General features: G+C 41.3%; 1 protein-coding gene and 1 long non-coding RNA gene across 2 annotated transcripts in view; one reads left to right on the top strand and one right to left on the bottom strand.

The window, feature by feature from the left end:
- Positions 1–3,308: 3,308 nt before the first annotated feature.
- Positions 3,309–20,684, bottom strand: part of LOC138981183 (kinetochore-associated protein 1-like) — a 107,756-nt gene continuing 90,380 nt past the window's right edge. Inside the window, exons 50-62 of the mRNA XM_070354020.1 lie at positions 17,998–18,116; positions 15,405–15,481; positions 14,897–14,966; positions 11,644–11,756; positions 10,965–11,100; positions 9,636–9,731; positions 9,226–9,337; positions 8,837–8,900; positions 8,192–8,315; positions 7,136–7,222; positions 5,938–6,080; positions 5,483–5,597; positions 3,309–4,503 (exon numbers count right to left, since the gene is read on the bottom strand). Of these exons, the coding sequence (XP_070210121.1) occupies positions 4,474–4,503; positions 5,483–5,597; positions 5,938–6,080; positions 7,136–7,222; positions 8,192–8,315; positions 8,837–8,900; positions 9,226–9,337; positions 9,636–9,731; positions 10,965–11,100; positions 11,644–11,756; positions 14,897–14,966; positions 15,405–15,481; positions 17,998–18,116 (1,286 nt within the window). The 3' untranslated portion in view covers positions 3,309–4,473. The remainder of the gene's footprint in view (positions 4,504–5,482; positions 5,598–5,937; positions 6,081–7,135; positions 7,223–8,191; positions 8,316–8,836; positions 8,901–9,225; positions 9,338–9,635; positions 9,732–10,964; positions 11,101–11,643; positions 11,757–14,896; positions 14,967–15,404; positions 15,482–17,997; positions 18,117–20,684) is intronic.
- Positions 17,976–20,684, top strand: part of LOC138981189 (uncharacterized) — a 34,639-nt gene continuing 31,930 nt past the window's right edge. The window contains exon 1 of the long non-coding RNA XR_011460584.1: positions 17,976–18,075. This is a non-coding gene — a long non-coding RNA (uncharacterized lncRNA). The remainder of the gene's footprint in view (positions 18,076–20,684) is intronic.

Below are 20,684 nucleotides of genomic sequence, written 5' to 3'. Positions count from 1 at the left end.
TTGAAGTGGGGGAAAAGCTACTACTGTAGTGGAGGGGTGGCCTTACCCCATGTAAAAGCCTGGCCAGTTTATAGACGATGTTCGGAAATAACTGTGGGGTTTGTATCAATCAATAGGAGGCTTGTATCGGGCATATTCCGTGGGTACAGTTCTAGGCGCTCTGCAATGATGCCGTGTGAGATGAAATTTTATACGGCCAGTAGATTGCAGCCATTTCGGCGCATATTTACCTTTCACGGCCTATTATTCCCAGTCACACGGGTATAGGTAGACAATTATTAACTGTGCCAAAGCAATTTTGCCAGGAAAGACCCTTTTGTCAATCGTGGGATCTTTAATGTGCACACCCCAACGGGTGTACAACGGGTGTACACGGGGGGTGTTCGGACACCGAAGAGAGTCTGCACACAAAGTTGACTCTGAGAAATAAATTTCCGCCGAATGTGGGTTTGAACTCACGCTGACAGCGGCCAACTGAATACAAATCCAGCGCGCTACCAACTGAGCTATATCCCCGCCCCTGATATATATGGGTTGTGAACGAGTGAATACTCTTGATCTTGCTTTTATTGAGGCAAACTTTCCCACGTGAAATTATGGCCAGTCACTGGCGAGGGGTGTGTCTGAAACACATGGACAAGGAGCACGTGTGGAAAGTTTGCCTCAATAAAAGCCAGAGTATTCACTTTCACAACCCATACAAACCTGACAGAGCTAATTCCGGAGTTCGTCTATTATGATGTTGAATAGCAAAGGGACAAAAGCGCTTACAACACAAGACAATAATGAGCAAGAGTTATGTGGAACTCATGTGCCAACAAGAAGGGCAAAGCCCATACGACTCACATGCTTGACCTTGACATGACCTTGACCTTCAGGGTCAAGGTCAAATAACTAAACCTAGCAATGACATCATACACTAAGAACTGCTTTACACATTTTTCCTACCAAAATACATGTGACCTTGACCCAAGGTCAAGGTCATCCAAGGCCATGCAACACAAAGCTGTTAATTCAAGACATAGGAAGTACAATGGTGCTTATTGGCTCTTTCTACCATGAGATATGGTCACTTTTAGTGGTTCACTACCTTATTTTGGTCACATTTCATAAGGGTCAAAGTGACCTTGACCTTGATCATATGTGACCAAATGTGTCTCATGATGAAAGAATAACATGTGCCCCACATAATTTTTAAGTTTGAAACAGTTATCTTCCATAGTTCAGGGTCAAGGTCACTTCAAAATATGTATACAATCCAACTTTGAAGAGCTCCTGTGACCTTGACCTTGAAGCAAGGTAAACCAAACTGGTATCAAAAGATGGGGCTTACTTTGCCCTATATATCATATATAGGTGAGGTATTCAATCTCAAAAACTTCAGAGAAAATGGGAAAAATGTGAAAAATAGCTGTTTTTTAGACATTTATGGCCCCTGCGACCTTGAAGCAAGGTCAAGATGCTATGTATGTTTTTTGGGGCCTTGTCATCATACACCATCTTGCCAAATTTGGTACTGATAGACTGAATAGTGTCCAAGAAATATCCAACGTTAAAGTTTTCCGGCCGGCCGGACGACTCGGGTGAGTACATAGACTCACTTTTGCTTCGCATGTGAGTCAAAAAAAGGATTATTCTACTTTCATCTTCAGCTTAGGGCTGTGTTCAAAGGAAGCCCTTCTCTGTGTAGCTCAGAATCCAGAGGCATTTCAGTCTCCAAATTTGTAGAACCTGCACTTGTAATCATAACAAGTCATTTTAGATCCCTTTGAAGTTACGGAATGAACTCCGATGAACTGTACGAATGCATTTTGTTTACATGGGTCAAAGAAGGAATTATCCGTATGATCGGACAAGGGAGACAACTCTTTCGTGTAAATGATGTCCCATGGTTGACAACGTACGCCATTTTCGGTGCATTTTCGTCGATTGAACAACCAAATTAATTAATTATGCTTAAGTTTGAAGCTCAATCCGTCAATTAATTTCACGACAAATGTTCTTTGGCTTGCTTACATGGACTTGTATCAAAAATAAGTAAAGAATGTCACTGGATTCTGAGCTATGAATTAAACACGCTAAAGTTCAAGATTACCCAGAAGATATTGCTTCATATATCCTGGAGAGAAAAAAGGTTTGCAATTTTTTTTTTTAATCTTAGGCAGACCCAATTCATTTTCAGGTAAATTGCACGCAACATCCTTTCATTCCAGAAAAAAAAAACCACTACAACGAAACATACTGCTTTTGAGGAAGAGAAATTGGATCTACTAGTTGTTTGATTTTTGCTCTTTCATGTATTTTCTCCTCCATAGCTGGCTCTGGAATTTGGATTATTCTGTAGTGTCTGCACGTTCTCAACAAAGCTTGATACTGGTGTGTTTTCCCTGTGAAATTAAAGTCACAGTGCTTCCTGTGTTGACGATTTCGCACACCATCCCAGATCTGCATGGCCAGGATGTTACATGGGGAAAGGCGGGATCAGCTCGTTACTCCCCCGGCTCGTTACTCCCCCTTAGGGTGAGGGTTAGGGTTGGGGTTAGTAACAAGCCGGGGGAGTAACGAGCCGGGGGAGTAACAATACGGGGGAGTAACGAGATGCTCCTGGGAAAGGCCACAAGCGACCTTTTGGGAAAGTAATTTATGAAAACCAAATTCCAACTCTGCACAGGAACCAGTCAAGGTGTGGATTTTGTGGTATGTGTCCAAGTGGTGGGATGGTCTTATCCCATGTAAAAGCATGCAAAGATGTGAGATAGTGCGTAAAACTGTTTTTGCAGAAAGTACTGTGCCTTTAGTCTTCAATCAAATGCAGATGAAGGTCCAGCTGCTCCTTTCCCGTGAATTGTTTTAGGAGATTTGTGCCTAAGAATGTCCTTTAACTGGAGATAATTTTCTCACCGTTGGCATGTTTGAGAATGGTTATTTGTAAAATTATTAGAGGGCTAAACAACTGTTGATTTGCACAATGCCAATTGTGATTCTGCATCACAGAAATTGTTCAGGAGAATGCCAGTACAGACTACTAATGTGTTGAATCATTGCTGTCGGTCAAGATTGTGTATGTGTGTGGGAGTGGATGTGTGCGCGAGCGAGAGAGAGAGAGAGAGAGAGAGAGAGAGAGAGAGAGAGAGAGAGAGAGAGAGAGAGAGAGAGAGAGAGAGAGAGAGAGAGAGAGAGAGAGAGAGAGAGAGAGAGAGAGAGAGAGAGACACGATGTCTGCCTACACAAAATGCAGAATTATGCCAAAATAGATACCATGTCACACACACACACAAGACCGTATAATTTCAGACACAAAAACGGTATAATTATTGTTACCATTTATTTGCTTATGTTCTTAACGTCCACTTCTGAGCCTGGTCTAACATTAACATAAAACAGTAATAAACTGCCATGTGACACGGTCCAGTCAATCGAAGTTGCAGATTTATCTTCTATACAGCATCGAGGTCAAGTTTTTCATTGAGATTCATGCACTAATAATAAAACTTACAGTGATAAACTTCATCTACACAATCTGTTACCCTTTCTCAAGCTTTACTTCAACACAAGAGGCAAAGCCTTCAAGGCTAACGTTTGAAAACACAAGATCTTGTCAAAGGGACAGCACAATGTTAGGCATGGGAATTCAAAAATAGAAAAAACTCTGAAAATAGGTCGAGGTCCAGGGGCCGCCTAGGCTCCGGTGGGGTACAGGGGCAGAGCGAATCCCCCCAGAAGGAAAACGAATATTAGCATCTTAGACCAATATTTTGATAGTTCTCGTGTAAGCAAATAATGGATAGAGAGACAATTGTATACATGTACATATAATTTAATTTACCTTTTTTTTGCCGCGAACAATTTTTTATTTTCGCTGAAACGTAAATACACAATTCCCATGCCTGAATGTATGTAAACAAGTTTTCTTTAATTTTGAACAAGAAGAATTTACTTCACCATATAAAATACAAGCTATTGGAAAGGTCCTGGGATAGGCAAGCATTCATAAGAGAATACAATATACTACACACACAAAACACAACTTACTTTGCAGAAGGGAAAAATCGGTCTACATGCATACTGTTAAATGTGACCTTCCACCACGGAATGAGTCGCATTGTCACCTTTGCATGGTTTTCATATTTTTACATTTTCATAACGAGATTTTTATGCTCTGTTCAGTGGTGAAAACCGTTTTAGAAAAGAGCGAAAACTGTTTGAGTTATAAGCCTGTGACTAAGGTGACCCACACACTGTTACCAGACACTCCCCGGACTTATATTAAGCCTAGCGCAGAACCGCGCGAGGTGACATGCGACTCATTTCGTGGTGGAGGGTCACAAATGTACAAAAATGCAAACAATATCCAGCTCCTTTCCTGCATTGATTGCAACAGCAGTGCAGTAGTTCACACTTTCTTCCTCTTCAACATATCACATTGCACAAAACTCCAACCGAGTAGACTGCAGGTACAGAGGTAACCAGACTTCACACCAGCTCTTTCATGTGGAGATAAGCCTGCAAAAGGAGATACAGGTGAGGCAAAAAATAAATGAAACGTTTTGTTTCCGATGACAATGCAAAACAAACGAGAGTCGGTAGGTCAGCTTTTAAAAAAACTGTTCAAATATTTTTTTTTAAAGGTTGATGTTTTATTTATTCATTCGCATTTATTTAATTGCTGAAAATCTTATTTTTATTTTTATATTTCTAAATTTGCTCTGTCCTTGTAAAGTCTTGCATATTGAGATTCATGTTTTATTTACTTTGTTTTTGTTTTTGGTAGGGTAAAAATAATGTCTAGGGTCGGAAGGAAAAAATAAGGTTTGGTCAGGGAATCGGAAAAATTGATTTTTAACATTTTGGCCTAAGTAAGGAAATCCTAGTGTGGTGTAATAAACCCACTGGATATAGCAGGCACTGAAGAAGTTAACAGCAGCATGGGCACAAAAGACAACTGATCCAAAGAATGAAGCAGAATATGATAAGCCATAAAGACAGAAGTAAACGTGTTAGCCATATTATGCTGTTGAGGGTACCTGCATTTAACACTCGCAGGGTCACTTGATACAGGGAAGGTGACTGTCATCCAAGATTATGTATACAGTATATCAACAGTTTTTAATCACCCTGCCAAACAGGCGGCCATACTGCGTCTTAAGAGTAAGTGTTACCGGTGATCATATCAAATATAAACGGGGACAAAAAAATCGAAAAAAATCACACTACAAACAAATATTTTTCACAGCTTGTGTTTCTGGGCCACTGGTTGACATTCATTCCTTATGTTATACATATATATGTTAAATCAGGAATGAATGTTAAATCAGACAGCTTTTCTTTTTGTTTACTGGTTTTCTGAGAACATTTTTATCCTGGGCATGATCTCCGGAAAACACACACGGACAGACACACGAACTGAGAGACAGACCTGCATACAGCAGGTAAAAGTGCAGAAAGGCAGAGAGAAATCAACAAATGTACTCCTGTGACGTACGTGTAAACTGGAGTCCATTTCATATCCGTTGTTTTCACACCAAGCCTTGACTTCATCGTGACGTTCAGGGTGATGTTGAAGGTACAGTTCAATCAACGATTCTGCTTGGGCCAGCCTGGAATGAATAAATGAAATACATTTCATTTGGCCATTTAATGGAAGTTTGCCATTCCATCCTCTTAGTGACACACATGCACACTCACTCACGTACGTGCGCTTGCACACACACAAAACCATATACACACATGTAAAACTGAAAATAAATACAGCAAAGCAAACACAAAATAATAAGGTTATGACACATTACTCTCTCTAGCTTTATGTGGGAACAGGGAGAAAGAAAAAGTGTAGCTTTGGACCTAAATTATTGTAACCTGTTAAATCTTAGTTCAGCTCAATCAAAACGTCCATCTATCCACCAATCCATCTGTCTTTCTCTGCACCATGCAACTCACATGTCGTTAGACACAGCAAAGACGAGGCATCCATCAATGTTGTCCTGCAGGATGATGAAGTGTATGAAGTCCTGCAGGGCTTGAGGGCCCACCATGTGATAGTCGCCCTGCTGCAATATGCTGTGGAATATCGCTTCTCTCACCTGCTCACACAGACAAAACTCTCATGATTAAAAAGACATGGGCCTGTCTTTATGCAAATACACAAATATATGCTCACAAAAAATGTGTTCAAAACACCAACCTTGACCAGTAAAGAAAGGGCGAAAAAACCCACTCACTTACAGACTTTTAAAACTCAAGATGTGTGCATTTTCTTATTTACAGTCTCTCTTTCTCTGAGTGAAAGAAAAGGAGATGGATAAAGACAACAGGAGATCTTCACAGTGCCTTATTCATAATAATAGACCTACAATGTATCTAGATATTAATGCAATCAGACAGGGATATATACAGTAGTACCTGCCATATCCGGTCACCCATTAGTCATTGCAAAGGTGACCGCAAATATCAGGTGGCCGTCCATTACAGGCCCCCTCCTCCTCCAAAAAAAACCCAAAAACACGATCAAGTTTTCATGAAGAAAAGAAAGCGATCATCCATGAGCCGCCGATTCATTGTCTCTGTTAGTTTTGCTTTCGTTTATACATCTTAATTATTTGCGTGTTTAACTCGATCGTCCTGGCTAAGCTATTGTTTTGTATGTTTCTATGTGTGTTGTTTGGATTATTATATATGTATTTGAGTGTCAGATAAACAAGTGTTTCAAACTCACATCAGCTGTGATCGATCCGGAAGTGACTGCCGTAAATGTACATGTATGCGCATGTCTGTATTTACAGTTTGCGCATGCGTAAGTATTCATGTCGTCTGCTCGTGCTGTGCCGTCTGTGTACACAACACACACCACAGGCGCTCGCCCGCGAAAGTGAGACCGTTGACCTCGTCAGACAGGTTAACGGCCATTAAGAGTCAATTATAGAAGGAAAACTCATTAGTCATGGGAAAGCTGGCCGCTCCGGGCAGGTTCACGCCCACGAAAGGGCCGGAAATGGAAGGGACTACTGTATACAGCTTTGACACTCAGTAAAAGAAGAACCATAGGGTGTGCAAATAATGTTTGAAAAGAAACTCTTCAAACATCGTTCTAGATAATGGAGCATGAAAACAATGGGGCATAAGGTAATGATTACAATACCTGAGTTGCAGCAGGTAAATTCAGACCAAGGTGTATCAATGAGTAGCTTTTGTCTATCAGCTGTGCCGAGTCCTGGCTCAACAGTTCCTGAAACAATAAAACAGATAGTAAGACTCCTTAACATTCTTTCATTTTCATTTCATTTTCATTACATTATTGTCCCATTGCTGGGAAATTCGGGTCGCTTCCTCCCAATGGAAAGCTAGCAGCAACAGTCGCGCTACCTAGGTGTCTACGTGTTTAGGAGTATTCAGCCACCTGCACTTATGGCAGAATGACCAAGTCTTTTACGTGCCATTGTGGTGACACAGGGGTGGGACATGGCTTCCGTCTCTGGGTCTGCACATAAAGTTGACCCTTGTCCATCCCGGCCCAAATTCGAACCTCCGACCTTCCGATCACAAGTCCATTGCTCTACCAACTGAGCTACCGGGCCCCTGGACCTTCTGTTGCAACTGGAATCATTACCATCAGAAATTCTGTTAGAATTTTGCCTACGATGAACAATTCTTCAATCCCAATCTTTCAGATTTTTCTTTTACAACCTGCTTATTGCAAGTCTATTTGAATGTAAATTTGAATTCTCTTACCCAGTAGTTTACAAAGAGTGAATCCCACTGTTTTGTTGATACACACAAACGAAAAAGCGATCTTCTGCTTGTGTTTCTTTAGTCCAAAAAGTCAAGTCAGAAAAGATATGGTAGCAATAAGGAATTGATGACATCCCTACCTGCACATGGCACCGGCACAGTTGGCCTAGTGGTAAGGCGTCCGCCCTGTGATCGGGAGGTCGTGGGTTCGAACCCCGGCCGGGTCATACCTAAGACTTTAAAATTGGCAATCTAGTGGCTGCTCCGCCTGGCGTCTGGCATTATGGGGTTAGTGCTAGGACTGGTTGGTCCGGTGTCAGAATAATGTGACTGGGTGAGACATGAAGCCTGTGCTGCGACTTCTGTCTTGTGTGTGGCGCACGTTATATGTCAAAGCAGCACCGCCCTGATATGGCCCTTCGTGGTCGGCTGGGCGTTAAGCAAACAAACAAACAAACAAACAAACCTGCACATGGCTGTGTGACACAGTGGGGTCCATCATCATGCAGGCCGCTGCACACACATCAAGCTGCAGCCGCTCGAAGTGCTGCGTCATGGCCGACAGGTTCAGCTGTCCCAGCACTGGGCAACTAGCAACAAAAGCACAAAACTACGAAGCTCAAAAACAACAAGAGCATGAACAGCTGTGACAAAATCCTGCGTGTGTATACAGGGCAGCTAATGACAGATGCACAACATCACAATATTCAAACCACCACCAAAGGCAGTTGCAAAATCACATGGATGAGGGTCCACTACGTAAAACCTCTCCTCACTTTCGTGAAACTGATGACATTCTTACTGAATTATTTATTGTAAGAGGAGTGGCTTTCCACTACTTGTACCTACTGCACTCACCTAAGGGAAACAATGTAATAACAATTTTTCTGAACAACCATTCAAATCTGTATGGAAAGGCTCAAAGTCAAAGGCATTGTTCGTACGTGCCTATGACAACATTAACCATGCAATTTGTACTGATGAATGAACTGTTTTTGTGTTTAACACTTTTGACATGCAACCTTTTGCGCATTAAACACAAAGGCACAAATAGCAGAATTCTTCATGTTTTCACCACATGATCTTTGTTTGCCCACGATGCAGAACTGACCTCTGTAGAAGATTGAAGCAATGCAGACAGCTTTTGGTCTGTTCCTCTGTCAGTGGTAGTGTCGCTGCAGCATACAAATATTTGTGTTAAAACGAATCTGTTTACAACCACAAGGAGAAAAATTGCATCTATATTTTAATATTTTTTATTATAAAAACACAGGCTACAGAATTATAAATTGAGCACTCTGTGCACCTCATCTTTTCTTTTCTGTTTTTGTTTGTTTATATAACCTTCGACCATAAGACAAACTGCTCACGGTGTTATTAACATTCTTTCTTGAGCAACCTCAAATTTCAGGCAAACAAACTTATTTTTCTTTCTCTTTATAGCAGTAACTTTAAAAAAGTAAATGAATGTGCACTAGACAAGAGAAATGTGACATGTACCTTTGTTGAGGGGAGCCGTGAGCACAGCCTGCCAGGAGGAGGGTAAGATGGGAAGACTCCACAAGGTGGGGACAGACGTCAGTCTCTGTAGCACATGCTCCAACTCACACAGCTGAAAACAAGCACTTTGTTCATGACTTTGTTCTACTGCTGATGGCAACTTAAGGACAAGGGGTAGCAGGCATTGGAACTGTGAAGTGCATGAAGTCTGAAACTGACCTATGAGACCAAAATAAATCAGATTCTCTGTGTCTGAATCTCAAAAACTATTCCATAATCAAAGCCCTTGGGCTCACAGAAAAGTCTGATTTCAGTTAAAAATCTGAAGATTCTCATATAGATGGGTAAGTTTGGTGGCTCAAAGTAAGAAAGTCTGTTATCTATTTGCTAGTAGCCTACAGTTAACTGACCATGTGGAGCGTGATCATCTGTTGCAGTATGGCGGCCCATTGCTGTCGGTCGTGCAGCTTGTAGTCCAGACACAGGGCTGCTGACAATCTCACCGCCTGAAAGTCAACCCGTTGCACATAAATATATGCATATTTAACTGGAATAAGATACTTCACAGCTTTCTTGTATCACTCCCCCCCACCCCCCGCCCAACCCCCACCCCACTCACAGCTCCCTATCCCTAACATCCTTCCTATCCTGTGCAATATGCATTCATTTCACAGACTCTCTCGTCAGCATAGGTCCCATGGGGCCATGGATCTGCGCCTGGGAGGATTGTTCTACAGACTAACAATCATAGAAACCTGTGTATTTGACCCCCCAACAATTTTACTTACTTCCCTCTGTCATGAATCCATCCTGTATCGTCCCAACTGTCTGCATGCACCCTTCACTCAGTCTTTCTCTTTTAACCAACAGCCAACAAACCTTTATTTACTTATTTATTTTAGCAACGAAACACCTCATAGCAGGGTCCCCACTGGTTTTTAAAAACAAAATTCCATGACTTTTCCATGAGCCTCAATAACATTTTCCATGACTAGATCCACAGGTCGCCATTTTACGCAGTCAGATTATCGGTAATGTTTGCTGGTCCTGTCATTTCACTAAACTGGACCAGCCACTGTTTGTATCCATCTGCACTTTCGTAAATTCCGTTTCGTAACCGTCACTGTGACTTGACGAACTGTCATTCTTTTCACCGCGATACACAGTTCATTGCGAAGATCTTCCTCGGTAATTCGTTCCAATTCCGCATACTTTTTGTTGTCAAGAAACAACTCGAAAGAACGTTTCAAACTCATCATCCTCCATCTTGCTTGTCGAAGCGCTAAAGTACTTTATCGATGCAAAAACAAAAGCAGAAAACTTCGACGAAACCGACTCAAATGCAGCGCAGACGACACAACGAGATAACGGAAGGAAGTGAGCCTCGCTTTGGCTCAAGTGGCGTTAAAAATACCGTTATTCTCGAATGCAAATACGAACGAGAAGTTGGTCATACGAACAAGCCTTGTGCTGGCGACGCAAATCGCCGCTGGCGTGCTAAAGGTTAATTTTTTTTCTTTCTTATCTTTATGACTTTCCATGGCTTGAATTGAAATTCCATGACTTTCCAGGCCTGGAAAATTAAAAATCAAATTCCATGACTTTCCAGGTTTTCCATGACCTGTACGAACCCTGTCATAGGCAGTAAAATAACACTTTCACTACCGAAAGCTCAGCAAACAAAGAGGCAGATGTTGACAAAAGAAATACAAGAGACAGGCATATAAAGTAAAAGTTACCGATTTCTGATGTTTGTGGTTCCTCCAGATGGACTTGACCAGTCCGGTCTTGTTGCAGTCAGTCAGTGTCTGCACCGAGTGCTGGATGTGCAGCTCCTCCAGCTGGGTCAGGTAACACGACACACGCAGCATTTCTCTGAAAAGTGTGTGCAAAAAATGTGTGGAAATGGCATGCAAGCAACCAAACAAGACTCTGTATAGCGTGAGAATAAATACAGTAGGCAGATTCTTCTCAACTTTTTTAGCATAATTATAACCACTTCATGTCCCTAATAGGCACTAGTTCCTGTGAGGACGTTAAGCTTAAGTTAGCATAGCATTCTCAACTTCACAAATGAGGTAAGACACAAAAATTGCTTAATGATGTGCATTTTCTCTTTACATCATGATGTGCATTTTCTCTTCACTTTGCTCAAAGCGAATTAGATGTGGGTTAAAAAGTCAGCACATTTTACTTGAACCTTGCACATGATTGAATAAAGCGTGCTATGACAGTCAAACAAACAAAACAAAACAAACAAATGGACAGTTGTATTCAAAACTTTTACTTTAAACAGCACACAAAAAAGTGGTTCTACAACATTTAAGCCTATCCTTAATTAAGCCCAAAGTCGACTTCGTTGCAAGAGCTGAAACGAAGTTAACACACTGCAAAGCGCGACTTAAATACATTATTTACCTGATGCTGTGACAGGAGTGTCCGAGGGGCTGCAGATCAGCATCGTCAGCAATTTGCAGCAAGCAGTACAGACAATGCATGCGTCCTAAGTGACTGGTACTCTCCCCTTCTCCCTGTCAAAACAACAGCAGCATAATACATTTTCCACAGGTTGTACAGATCTTGACGCACATTCATGTGAAGAAAACTGTATTGGGGGAAAAAGAAAGAAGACAAAAAACATAAAACAGACTTAAGTTAAAAAAAACTTGGAGACTCTAACAATATAACATACAACAAGAGGCGAAGCCTTCACGGCTCACGTAAGAAATCGACAAACAGTAACACAAACTCGATAATAATGGTAATTCTGTTTCCGGTTTGTTGTGGAACAACAAAGATATAATTTGTCAAGGAAACCCACTCTTTTTTGCGGATTGGATTAAAAGTGGTATAATGTATGTGAGCGATGTGTGTGAGAATGGACGTTTTTCTACCTATGAAGAAGTGTGTGAAAGAACTGGCTACACTGCAAATAGATTGCTTGAGTACAATGTTGTTCGAATAGCTGTACATCTCCTTTTAAGAAATGTCGATATAAACGATGTAAATTGTTCAGTCTGTGACATTCCGACCTTCTGTGGGAAAAAAGTTAAATCAGTAAAAGAAATTCGAAAGATTCTGGTAGGAAAACAATACAGCCAACCCTGTTCAGAAGGATTTTGGAGAAGAAAATTAGGATTTGAAATTGACGAAAAGAATTGGAACTTAGCAGCCACTGTCACTAGTGAAGTTCGATTACGTGTATTGCATTGGAAAATATTGCAAAACATTTATCCAACTAATATTTTATTGTGTAAAATGAAAGTGAAGGCTGATAAAAACTGTACATATTGTAAGGATGAACTTGATGTATTGGAGCATTTTTTCTTTGAGTGCCCAACAGTGCTCAGGTTTTGGAAATATATTGAAATGTACATTTTAGTAAACATTGGTGAAAGAATTAGGTTGAATGTTACAGATGTGCTTTTTGGTATAAAAAGTAACAGCAAAAATATGAAGAAGATTAATCACATTATTTTAATCGCAAAGATGTGCGTAAGCATTTTTAAAAAAACCGATTCACGATTAACACTGGAAATTATTTTTGGAAATCATGTTGTTTTGAGATTTCGTTAGTCTGAAGTTTTATTAATTAAAAACAAACTATTGTTTATTTTCTTTGATATAATGTAAAGACAGCCATACATTATGATGCGAATATTGTTTAAAAAAAAAAGATCAATATATGATGACATATGATCATTTTGATGCTAAAAAAAAAATAAAAAAAAAAAAAAAAAAAAAAAAAAACACAAACTCAATCACTCCGTCACACATACACACACACAGTAAGCATACCGTCGCGATATAACCTTGAACGGTTGAAAACGACGTTAAACACCAAATAAAGAAAGAAAGAAAGAGTAAGCATAAGTGATACGGTGCAAGAGTGCGAGACACTAGATCTAGATCTGTCTGTCTGTAGCCTACTTACGGCGGGGACACGACTGCCAGATCGACACTGCGCTTTCGACAGCGCTTCCTCGCGCAGACACTGGAAACACGCTGTGCAGATTAACCTGTAGGAAATCTCCTTTGGTATCTTCTTTATCTATTTTTCTGGAGCTACGAAACCGAACAATGTGAAATCATGAGTCGTCTTCTTCGAATCGGCGAACTGCAGCTCGGTGATAACTGTATCTATACCACAATCCTTCACGTGATCTGACCTAACCTTGACCCCTGACCGGGTCTACATACCACACAGGACACAAACCAGTCGGCTGTTTTTACCCCCCCCCCCCCCCCCCAAAAAAACAAAACCCACCACCCGTTTTCTTTGGATACACACTTTAACTACATACGTGCCGACGAAATGTTGATCATTGCTTCAATACTTTGAAGCTGTTGCTTGAATAATAACCAAGTAAAATTAGTATTTCGGTGTTCAGTCAAATGTTAAAGTTTCTACCACAGACATCTATATATATATACGACTTGTGTCTGTGTGTCTGTGTGTTTGTGTATTTGTGTATTCGCCATGCACGGCCAAAGTTCTCGATGGATCTGCTTCAAATTTGGTGGGCTTATTCAGAGAGACCCCGGACACAACCTCATCGATGAGATATTTCAACACGTGCTCTCAGCGCGCAGCGCTGAACCGATTTTGGTTCCACCTCAGCTATTTTGGTTCCACCTCAGCTACCCGGGCCCCCATACCGACACACCAAAGCCAAAGTTCTCGGTGGATCTTTTTCAAATTTGGACACCGTATTCAGCTACACCCCGGACACAATATCATCGATGAGATATTTCAACACGTGCTCTCAGCGCGCAGCGCTGAATCGATTTTGGTTTTTGTGTTCATTTCACCATTATAAGTAACTCTTCCTTATCTTCTCATATTCTCCAGGTTTTCAGCGTTTACCTCCCTTCCTTCGTAATGGTGCACTATAGTGTGAGTGGAGCGTCTTCGGATATTCCCGGCGTTCTGTTACTGTTACTATTTTTAGAAGGTCAACGCAGTGTCCAGAACGTAAATTGGACCCGTAAATTATCCTCACTGTAAAAGTGCAAAGGTCGAATCAATTTATAGCCACGCGAAAAATACACTGTCATCTATCTCTCTATAGATACGGCTTCTCTGTGTTTGTGTGTGTGTGTGTGTGTGTGTGTGTGTGTGTGTCTCTATGTGAGCAACACCTGTGCATTGTTCAGTTCTGTTTGTGATGTGGTCTGGCGGCTTTTGTGAAAATTTATGTACTGGCCTTCCTTTTAGAAGCCATAACTTGCTCAGTCCTGTTTGAGTGGAGTTCGCCTCCAAAGGTGATTAACACGGTTACATTCGTCGACAAGGATGGGACTCGATATGGTCAGGAATGGCATTATGACCACTGAATCATTTTCGTGCTGTTCCCATTCCACGAATCTGGGAGGGACCTAAGCTTGGCGGGTCCATTGTTCGGACCCGGCGAAGCCGGCGTACGGCTCTAAGTACTTCTTCCCGGCGAAGCCGGCTACCCGGCGAAGCGGGTATTCATTCTAGTACATACATACACACATACATACACACGCACGCACGCACAGACAGACAAAAGTTAGCATCGCATAGGCTACACTTACGTGAGCCAACAAAAGTCAAAACTGAAGGCAAGAAGAATTCTAAGTGTGATCAAAGCATAGATAAAATACATGTAATTGCAACATATTAAGATGTTCTACATCTACTTACACTTTGCACTGTACTGATGAGCAACTTCAGCATCTCCTGTCTTGGTCCTCGATTGAGAAAGTACAGCACTCTGGAGAAACACAAACTTAGCTTGTCATTAGCTTCAGGAACTAAATATTAAAGTACATGTACATCTGAAATATGCTCATCGAAGACTGATCTGTATGCAAAGTATTTATTAATTGAATATCTGTGGACCTGAAGAAAAATAAACCTGAAGTTTTGAAGTACATGTATCAGGAAACTCTGCAAATGGTACGTTTTATGAGGAAACATTTCTGAGATCAACAAACAATTTTTCCTAGTGGAAACTGTCCTGTTGCGACAGATATACTTTGTTAAGTTCATTCATCAACAACCAACCAAAGATGTCCCTTATTTGAATCTGTTCTGGCATCAGAAAATTCTCATTAACAAGTGCTATACTGTTCTTTTCAGATGAGCCTCACATCAAGGTGTTACTGCTGTACTTCTATCCATCCATCCATCACAGCAAACGGCTACTGACCTCTTGATGTTGTCATTCCCATCACCTTGTATCGCTTCTTCCGTCATTTTCAGGTTGGAGAAACTCAGGTTCATTGTCTGCAGAACATCGAAAACAACACTGAATAAAACAAAAACACAAAAACACACATTCCAAAACCTTTATTCTGTCTGAATTTCAGTATGATTTTGTAAGAAGACTTACGAAATGAGATAAAGTACATGTGTAGAGGTTCGGAAACGAATGTTCTTTTGTTCTCTTTATGATGTGTTACGGACTCACTGGACTTTCACTCACGTGGACACACACGTACAAAGACATACACGTCTTTCTCTCCATTTCATCCACAACAGATGACATTGTGACAACAGCAGTACTACTGGTATGGCACCCTTTATTTCGGTGTTTCAACATCTTCTTCTCTCCTCTCGCCAACCCGACCGAAGCCGGTGGCCACAAGCCACAACATACAATACAAAGTTGACTACATCTCCTCAGTCAGCCGAGACACGGACTGAACGAATGAATGACTGACTGACTGACTGACCCCTTATGCTGGTACCGGGATGCTATTTATACTGCCCGCGCGGACTGCACTGCAAGCGGCTCTCAGCAATTTCCAAAAGGGCAGTCTGGCACTGCCTAATAGCCAAATCTGTGTTTGTTTAGAAACTTTGACAGCTAATAACTTTACAAAGAACGCACACATTAGAAATTGGTTTGTTGCTACAGAACCAGTGTGAAAAATACTTTTAAATCATGTTACAAGATATAACTTCAGAAGTCCAGACCAAAAAGTAATTATGATTAATTAGCCAGAACACATGACCGATTAACAATCAAAACCCAGCAAAATAAAGATTACTAAACTCTATCACTTTCTGCACCAAATACAATTCACTCCATTACAAAATGAACTCCTGAACTTTACATACATGTGTCATACTTGTGGTAAAATGGAACTTATGACGAGTTATGTGACATTAAACTTGATAAAGAAACACAGATACTAAAATGACGCGTGTGACGTCACGCGGCGAGACACCGGTCGAACTGAGGGGAAAACTTTGATTTACTCCATCCAGGCAAACAGTTATTAATGCACTTTAACTCAAAAAGTATCTTAATGGAATAAGAATTGAAGTGCACTAAGTTAGATTTACGAAAAAGTTACAATTATGGAGATAATAAAGAAATTCCAGACGTCACCTACTTGGCGCTAAAACTCGGATACCGTCGAAGGTTTGGGTCGGAGCTGATCGAACATTAAGGCAATTTAAGGAACAACAGGGCCTTAAAAAGTACTCAAGCATGAACATACAGCAACATAGTATCTATATCCATGCATTATTAACATCTAAAAGTAATATTTATCCTTAGATTGCATAAAATAGCACATGCACTCAATCTATTTTTAGACGGAATCAAACATGGCCACCGCTCAGATGTAAACAAGCTGTGTTTGAGCACGGCTGGTGCACACCAGTACTTTTTGTTAACAGATAATGAATAGACACCTAACACAAACTGATCGGCAACAAAGACTAAACTGGACAATGACAAAAGCTTACTCTATAATTAGTGACTGGTCACCCTGTCACACATGGATAAGGATAAGGACAAGATTTTACATGGTCCTGTGACGTTACTCTCATGGAAATTCGGGCTGCTTTCTCTCTGGGGAAAGCGAGCTGCCATACAGTATGGCGCTACCCATTTTCTTTTTCTTTTCTTTTTTCCTGTATGCGTGTACTCATGTTTCCCTGAGACTTATGCTCTTAACTTGGGTTCTTTATCGTGTGAGTGCGTGCACGCAGGGGTGTTCGGACACTGAGGAGAGTCTGCACAAAGTTGATTGAGAAAAATAAATCCCTCGCCGAACATGGGGATCGAACCCACACCAATTACACCAAGTTTTTAAGCCAGCACTGCTACGGACGGGGCTATTTCCCTGCTCCAGGTATATGAGATTCAAAGTTAGGCTTTTAAGTGCTTGTGTTACTGCAAAAAAAAACCAGAAAGAAAGGAGATGACATAGAAAAAATATAAACTACCAAAGGGAATGAAAACTGGCTGGACACCAGTTGGTTGAAGCCACAAATACCACTGGATAATTGTTTCTCTGTCCAGACCTGGGAACCCCTGTTTTGCACGTAGAGTATTCTCAAGCAAACTTGGTGTATTTTCAGACCAATAAGCATACTCTAGACAGCATTTGAACATCCATGATTCAAACATCTTTCACATGCGCCTGTCGCACCGTTAATTAAATTTACCAATACGTTTAAAACAAATGCTTCATTCAATGTTTACTGACAAAAACTAAAAACGTGTCAAAATACTGGATGCGCTTGTGAAGAAAAGTAGTCTAGACATTTTTTTCGTCATATTTTTTTCTCACTAACCGTACTGCTCGTTTTGTAGACAATCACACGTACAAAATTCAGCAAAATCATATGAGTTCCCAGGTCAGTCTGCCCTACATAGACCTTTCTTTTTTGTCTGTTCAATTCCTACATGACTGTCCTTGGCTTCAAGTATAGCCACGTGCATGCAGGCTATCAATCCTGGGATCATACATAGAGAGCAAAGAATCAATTCAAGGGGAACACACCGTTTCGTTGTCCTCTGCAGAGTCGGGCGAGAGAAGCCACTTGTGGACAGCGGTCACCAGCACCTCCCCAATGTCAAGGTCATTCACTTTACACACCTGCTGTATTGTGCTGTAGATATCTGTAAGTGTAGGGGCGCATACATGCAGTGTAAGTAAATCGAAAATTTACTTAAAAATTTTCATTTGATTAATATACTTACCCGAATCACATAAATGCATTGACGTAGTCAGAGATGCTAAGGTCTGAAAATCGCTACCCGTCTAACAGTCAAAGGGAAGCAACCCCACAAACAAAAAAGTGTAAGTGGAAGCGTAGCTAGGGATGCTTGCCATGTGGGTTACCTCCCCTTGGAGTGACCTACGTCACTGCCGCTTCCCGAGCACGTGGTAGAACTCATACGACTTATAGAATACTTAGAAACTATAATGCGGGGAAGGCGGGAGGGAATTACCTATGTGATTCGGGTAAGTATATTAAACAAATGAAAATTTACTTAAAAATTTTCGATTAAATTACATATTCTTACTCCGAATCACATAAATGCAGATAACTCCAACAAGGTGGTGGGAAAGATCAAAAGAGTTCTAACTCACTCTCAAGTTCTGGAAAGGCACTGGCCCGCTGCCACCAAGGCAGGGAGGGACCGTGAACCATCCTGGCAAACAGCGGCGACGTCTCTCAGGTAAAAGTTGATAAAGACGTCGTCAGAGCGCCAGTAAGCTGTCCGTAGGACGTCATCCAATCTCCGAGACCGTAAAACGGCCAAGGAGGAGGCCCACGCCCTGGATTCATGGACTCGGGCTGAGTCAAGGGGGAAAGACAGGCTGCGCCCCCCCCCCCCCCCCCCCCCCACTGTGTTCCGTGTGAGGTACTCTCTGCCAGGCTGCCACCAGCTAAAAATAACCGGCAGTACCACTCTCCTCCTGCCTATTTACCCTTTCCTTCCTCCAACCCCTTCCGCCCACACTGGCGCCTGAAATATATAGGGCCAGACCTGCACTCTTCTTTGTCTGCAGCGCTAGCGTGCGTGGCCCCAGCTCTCTGTTATGCTGTGTTGATAACCTGGATGCCGCGAGCAGAGAGATAGCAGTCGAGCAGAGAGATAGCAGTCGTTCTGAGTGTGTGGTGGCCACAGAGATATTGCCTATTTCGGAACTGATGTTTTTAGTGTGTTTAGTTGTATTTATTGCAATGCATGCCACAATTCACAAGACAGAAGAAAGGATACATGAGAGAATTAGAAAAAGTGTGTTCCCCCCCCCCCCCCCCCCCCAAGTATATAATTATGCGACTCTTTGCACTCTGAAAAAAAATGTGCATGCTGCATTTAATGAAACACCTTGAAACAACGCAGTAAACAAAACATCCTAAATGTGCCACAATAAAAGAACACAAAATAATGAAAGATAAAGACAAAGGTAATCCCCAAGTACATAATACATATATACAACACTTTACGAAATATATACAAACAGTAGAGTATATACAGTCGTATATTTACATACATATTATGCCAAGGACTACTAGTAGAAGTCATTGATGGTGCGCATGTAAAATTTGTTTTGCGTTTATATAAGTATATAATTCAAAATAGTGTAGATAATGTCAGTAACATATAAGAAAGAAAACTGTTCATGTTACAGTGTTAGCTGCATGTGAATAAAACAAAAAAGCTTACCTCACGGCCCTCCTATACAAGTCTCACAAACTTGTATATATAATATACCACAGGAGAAAAAAAAACGTAGCTCGCGCGCGCTCACCCAAATCCGCGCGAAGTGCCACATGATATTATACCCCGACAACACATAGGCGGATAATACATGTATGTCAATAGTATGAAACAAAACATGCCACAATTTTCAAGACAGAAGAAAGGGTAAATGAGAGAATTAGAAAAAGTGTTTGCTCCTCAAGTATATAATTATGCCACTCTTTACACTCTGAAAAACATGTGCATGTTGCATTTAAAGAAACAGGAACGGCACAGTATGTAAGACGGCAGAAGACAACACAGTAAACAAAACATCCTAAATGTGCCACAAAAAAAGAACACTAATTAATGTCGTATTTAAAAACATATTATAGGCATGCGTATGGTGCGCATGTGAAATTTGTTTTGCGTTTATATATACTGTTCAAAAAAAGAAACGCATAGCTTGTAATATTTGGTTAATTTAGTTATATGGCTACAAGGATATCCACCAAACTGCAGAAAATGTTTATCTGGTCGTCGACCTTTCGTCCATTGCCACAAGTGAGCTCTGCACGTGACGCATGCGTTATCAGTGGCTACAATGTCAAAATTGCTCATTTGGCATGACCACTCGTCATGCTTCAGTGTAATCTCGTGAAACTCGGGGAATATTGAGCTCTCACCATGTCTTCCAAAACCCATAAAAGCGGATTGTTCGCCACAAAGAAATCAGACGACAATTCATCGACGAAAGATGGCCCGATTGAGCAGAGAAGACCGCCAAATTGCATTGGGTCGTTTACAAGCAGGCCAAAGTCAAAGTGCAATCGCCAGGCACTTCCACGTGTCCCAGAGCACCATCAGTAGACTGTGGGTCAGGTTTCAAGCCACTGGCTCCGTTGCTGACTTGCCACGAGCGGGAAGACCAAGGGCGACAACTGCTGCTCACGACCGCTTCATACGGCTCCGCCACCTCCGGAATCGTTTCCT

This window comes from Littorina saxatilis, linkage group LG1 (genome assembly GCF_037325665.1).
Source record: "Littorina saxatilis isolate snail1 linkage group LG1, US_GU_Lsax_2.0, whole genome shotgun sequence".
In the NCBI taxonomy this organism is placed as follows: Eukaryota; Metazoa; Mollusca; class Gastropoda; order Littorinimorpha; family Littorinidae; genus Littorina; species Littorina saxatilis.
This window is presented reverse-complemented; position numbering and strand designations above follow the sequence as displayed.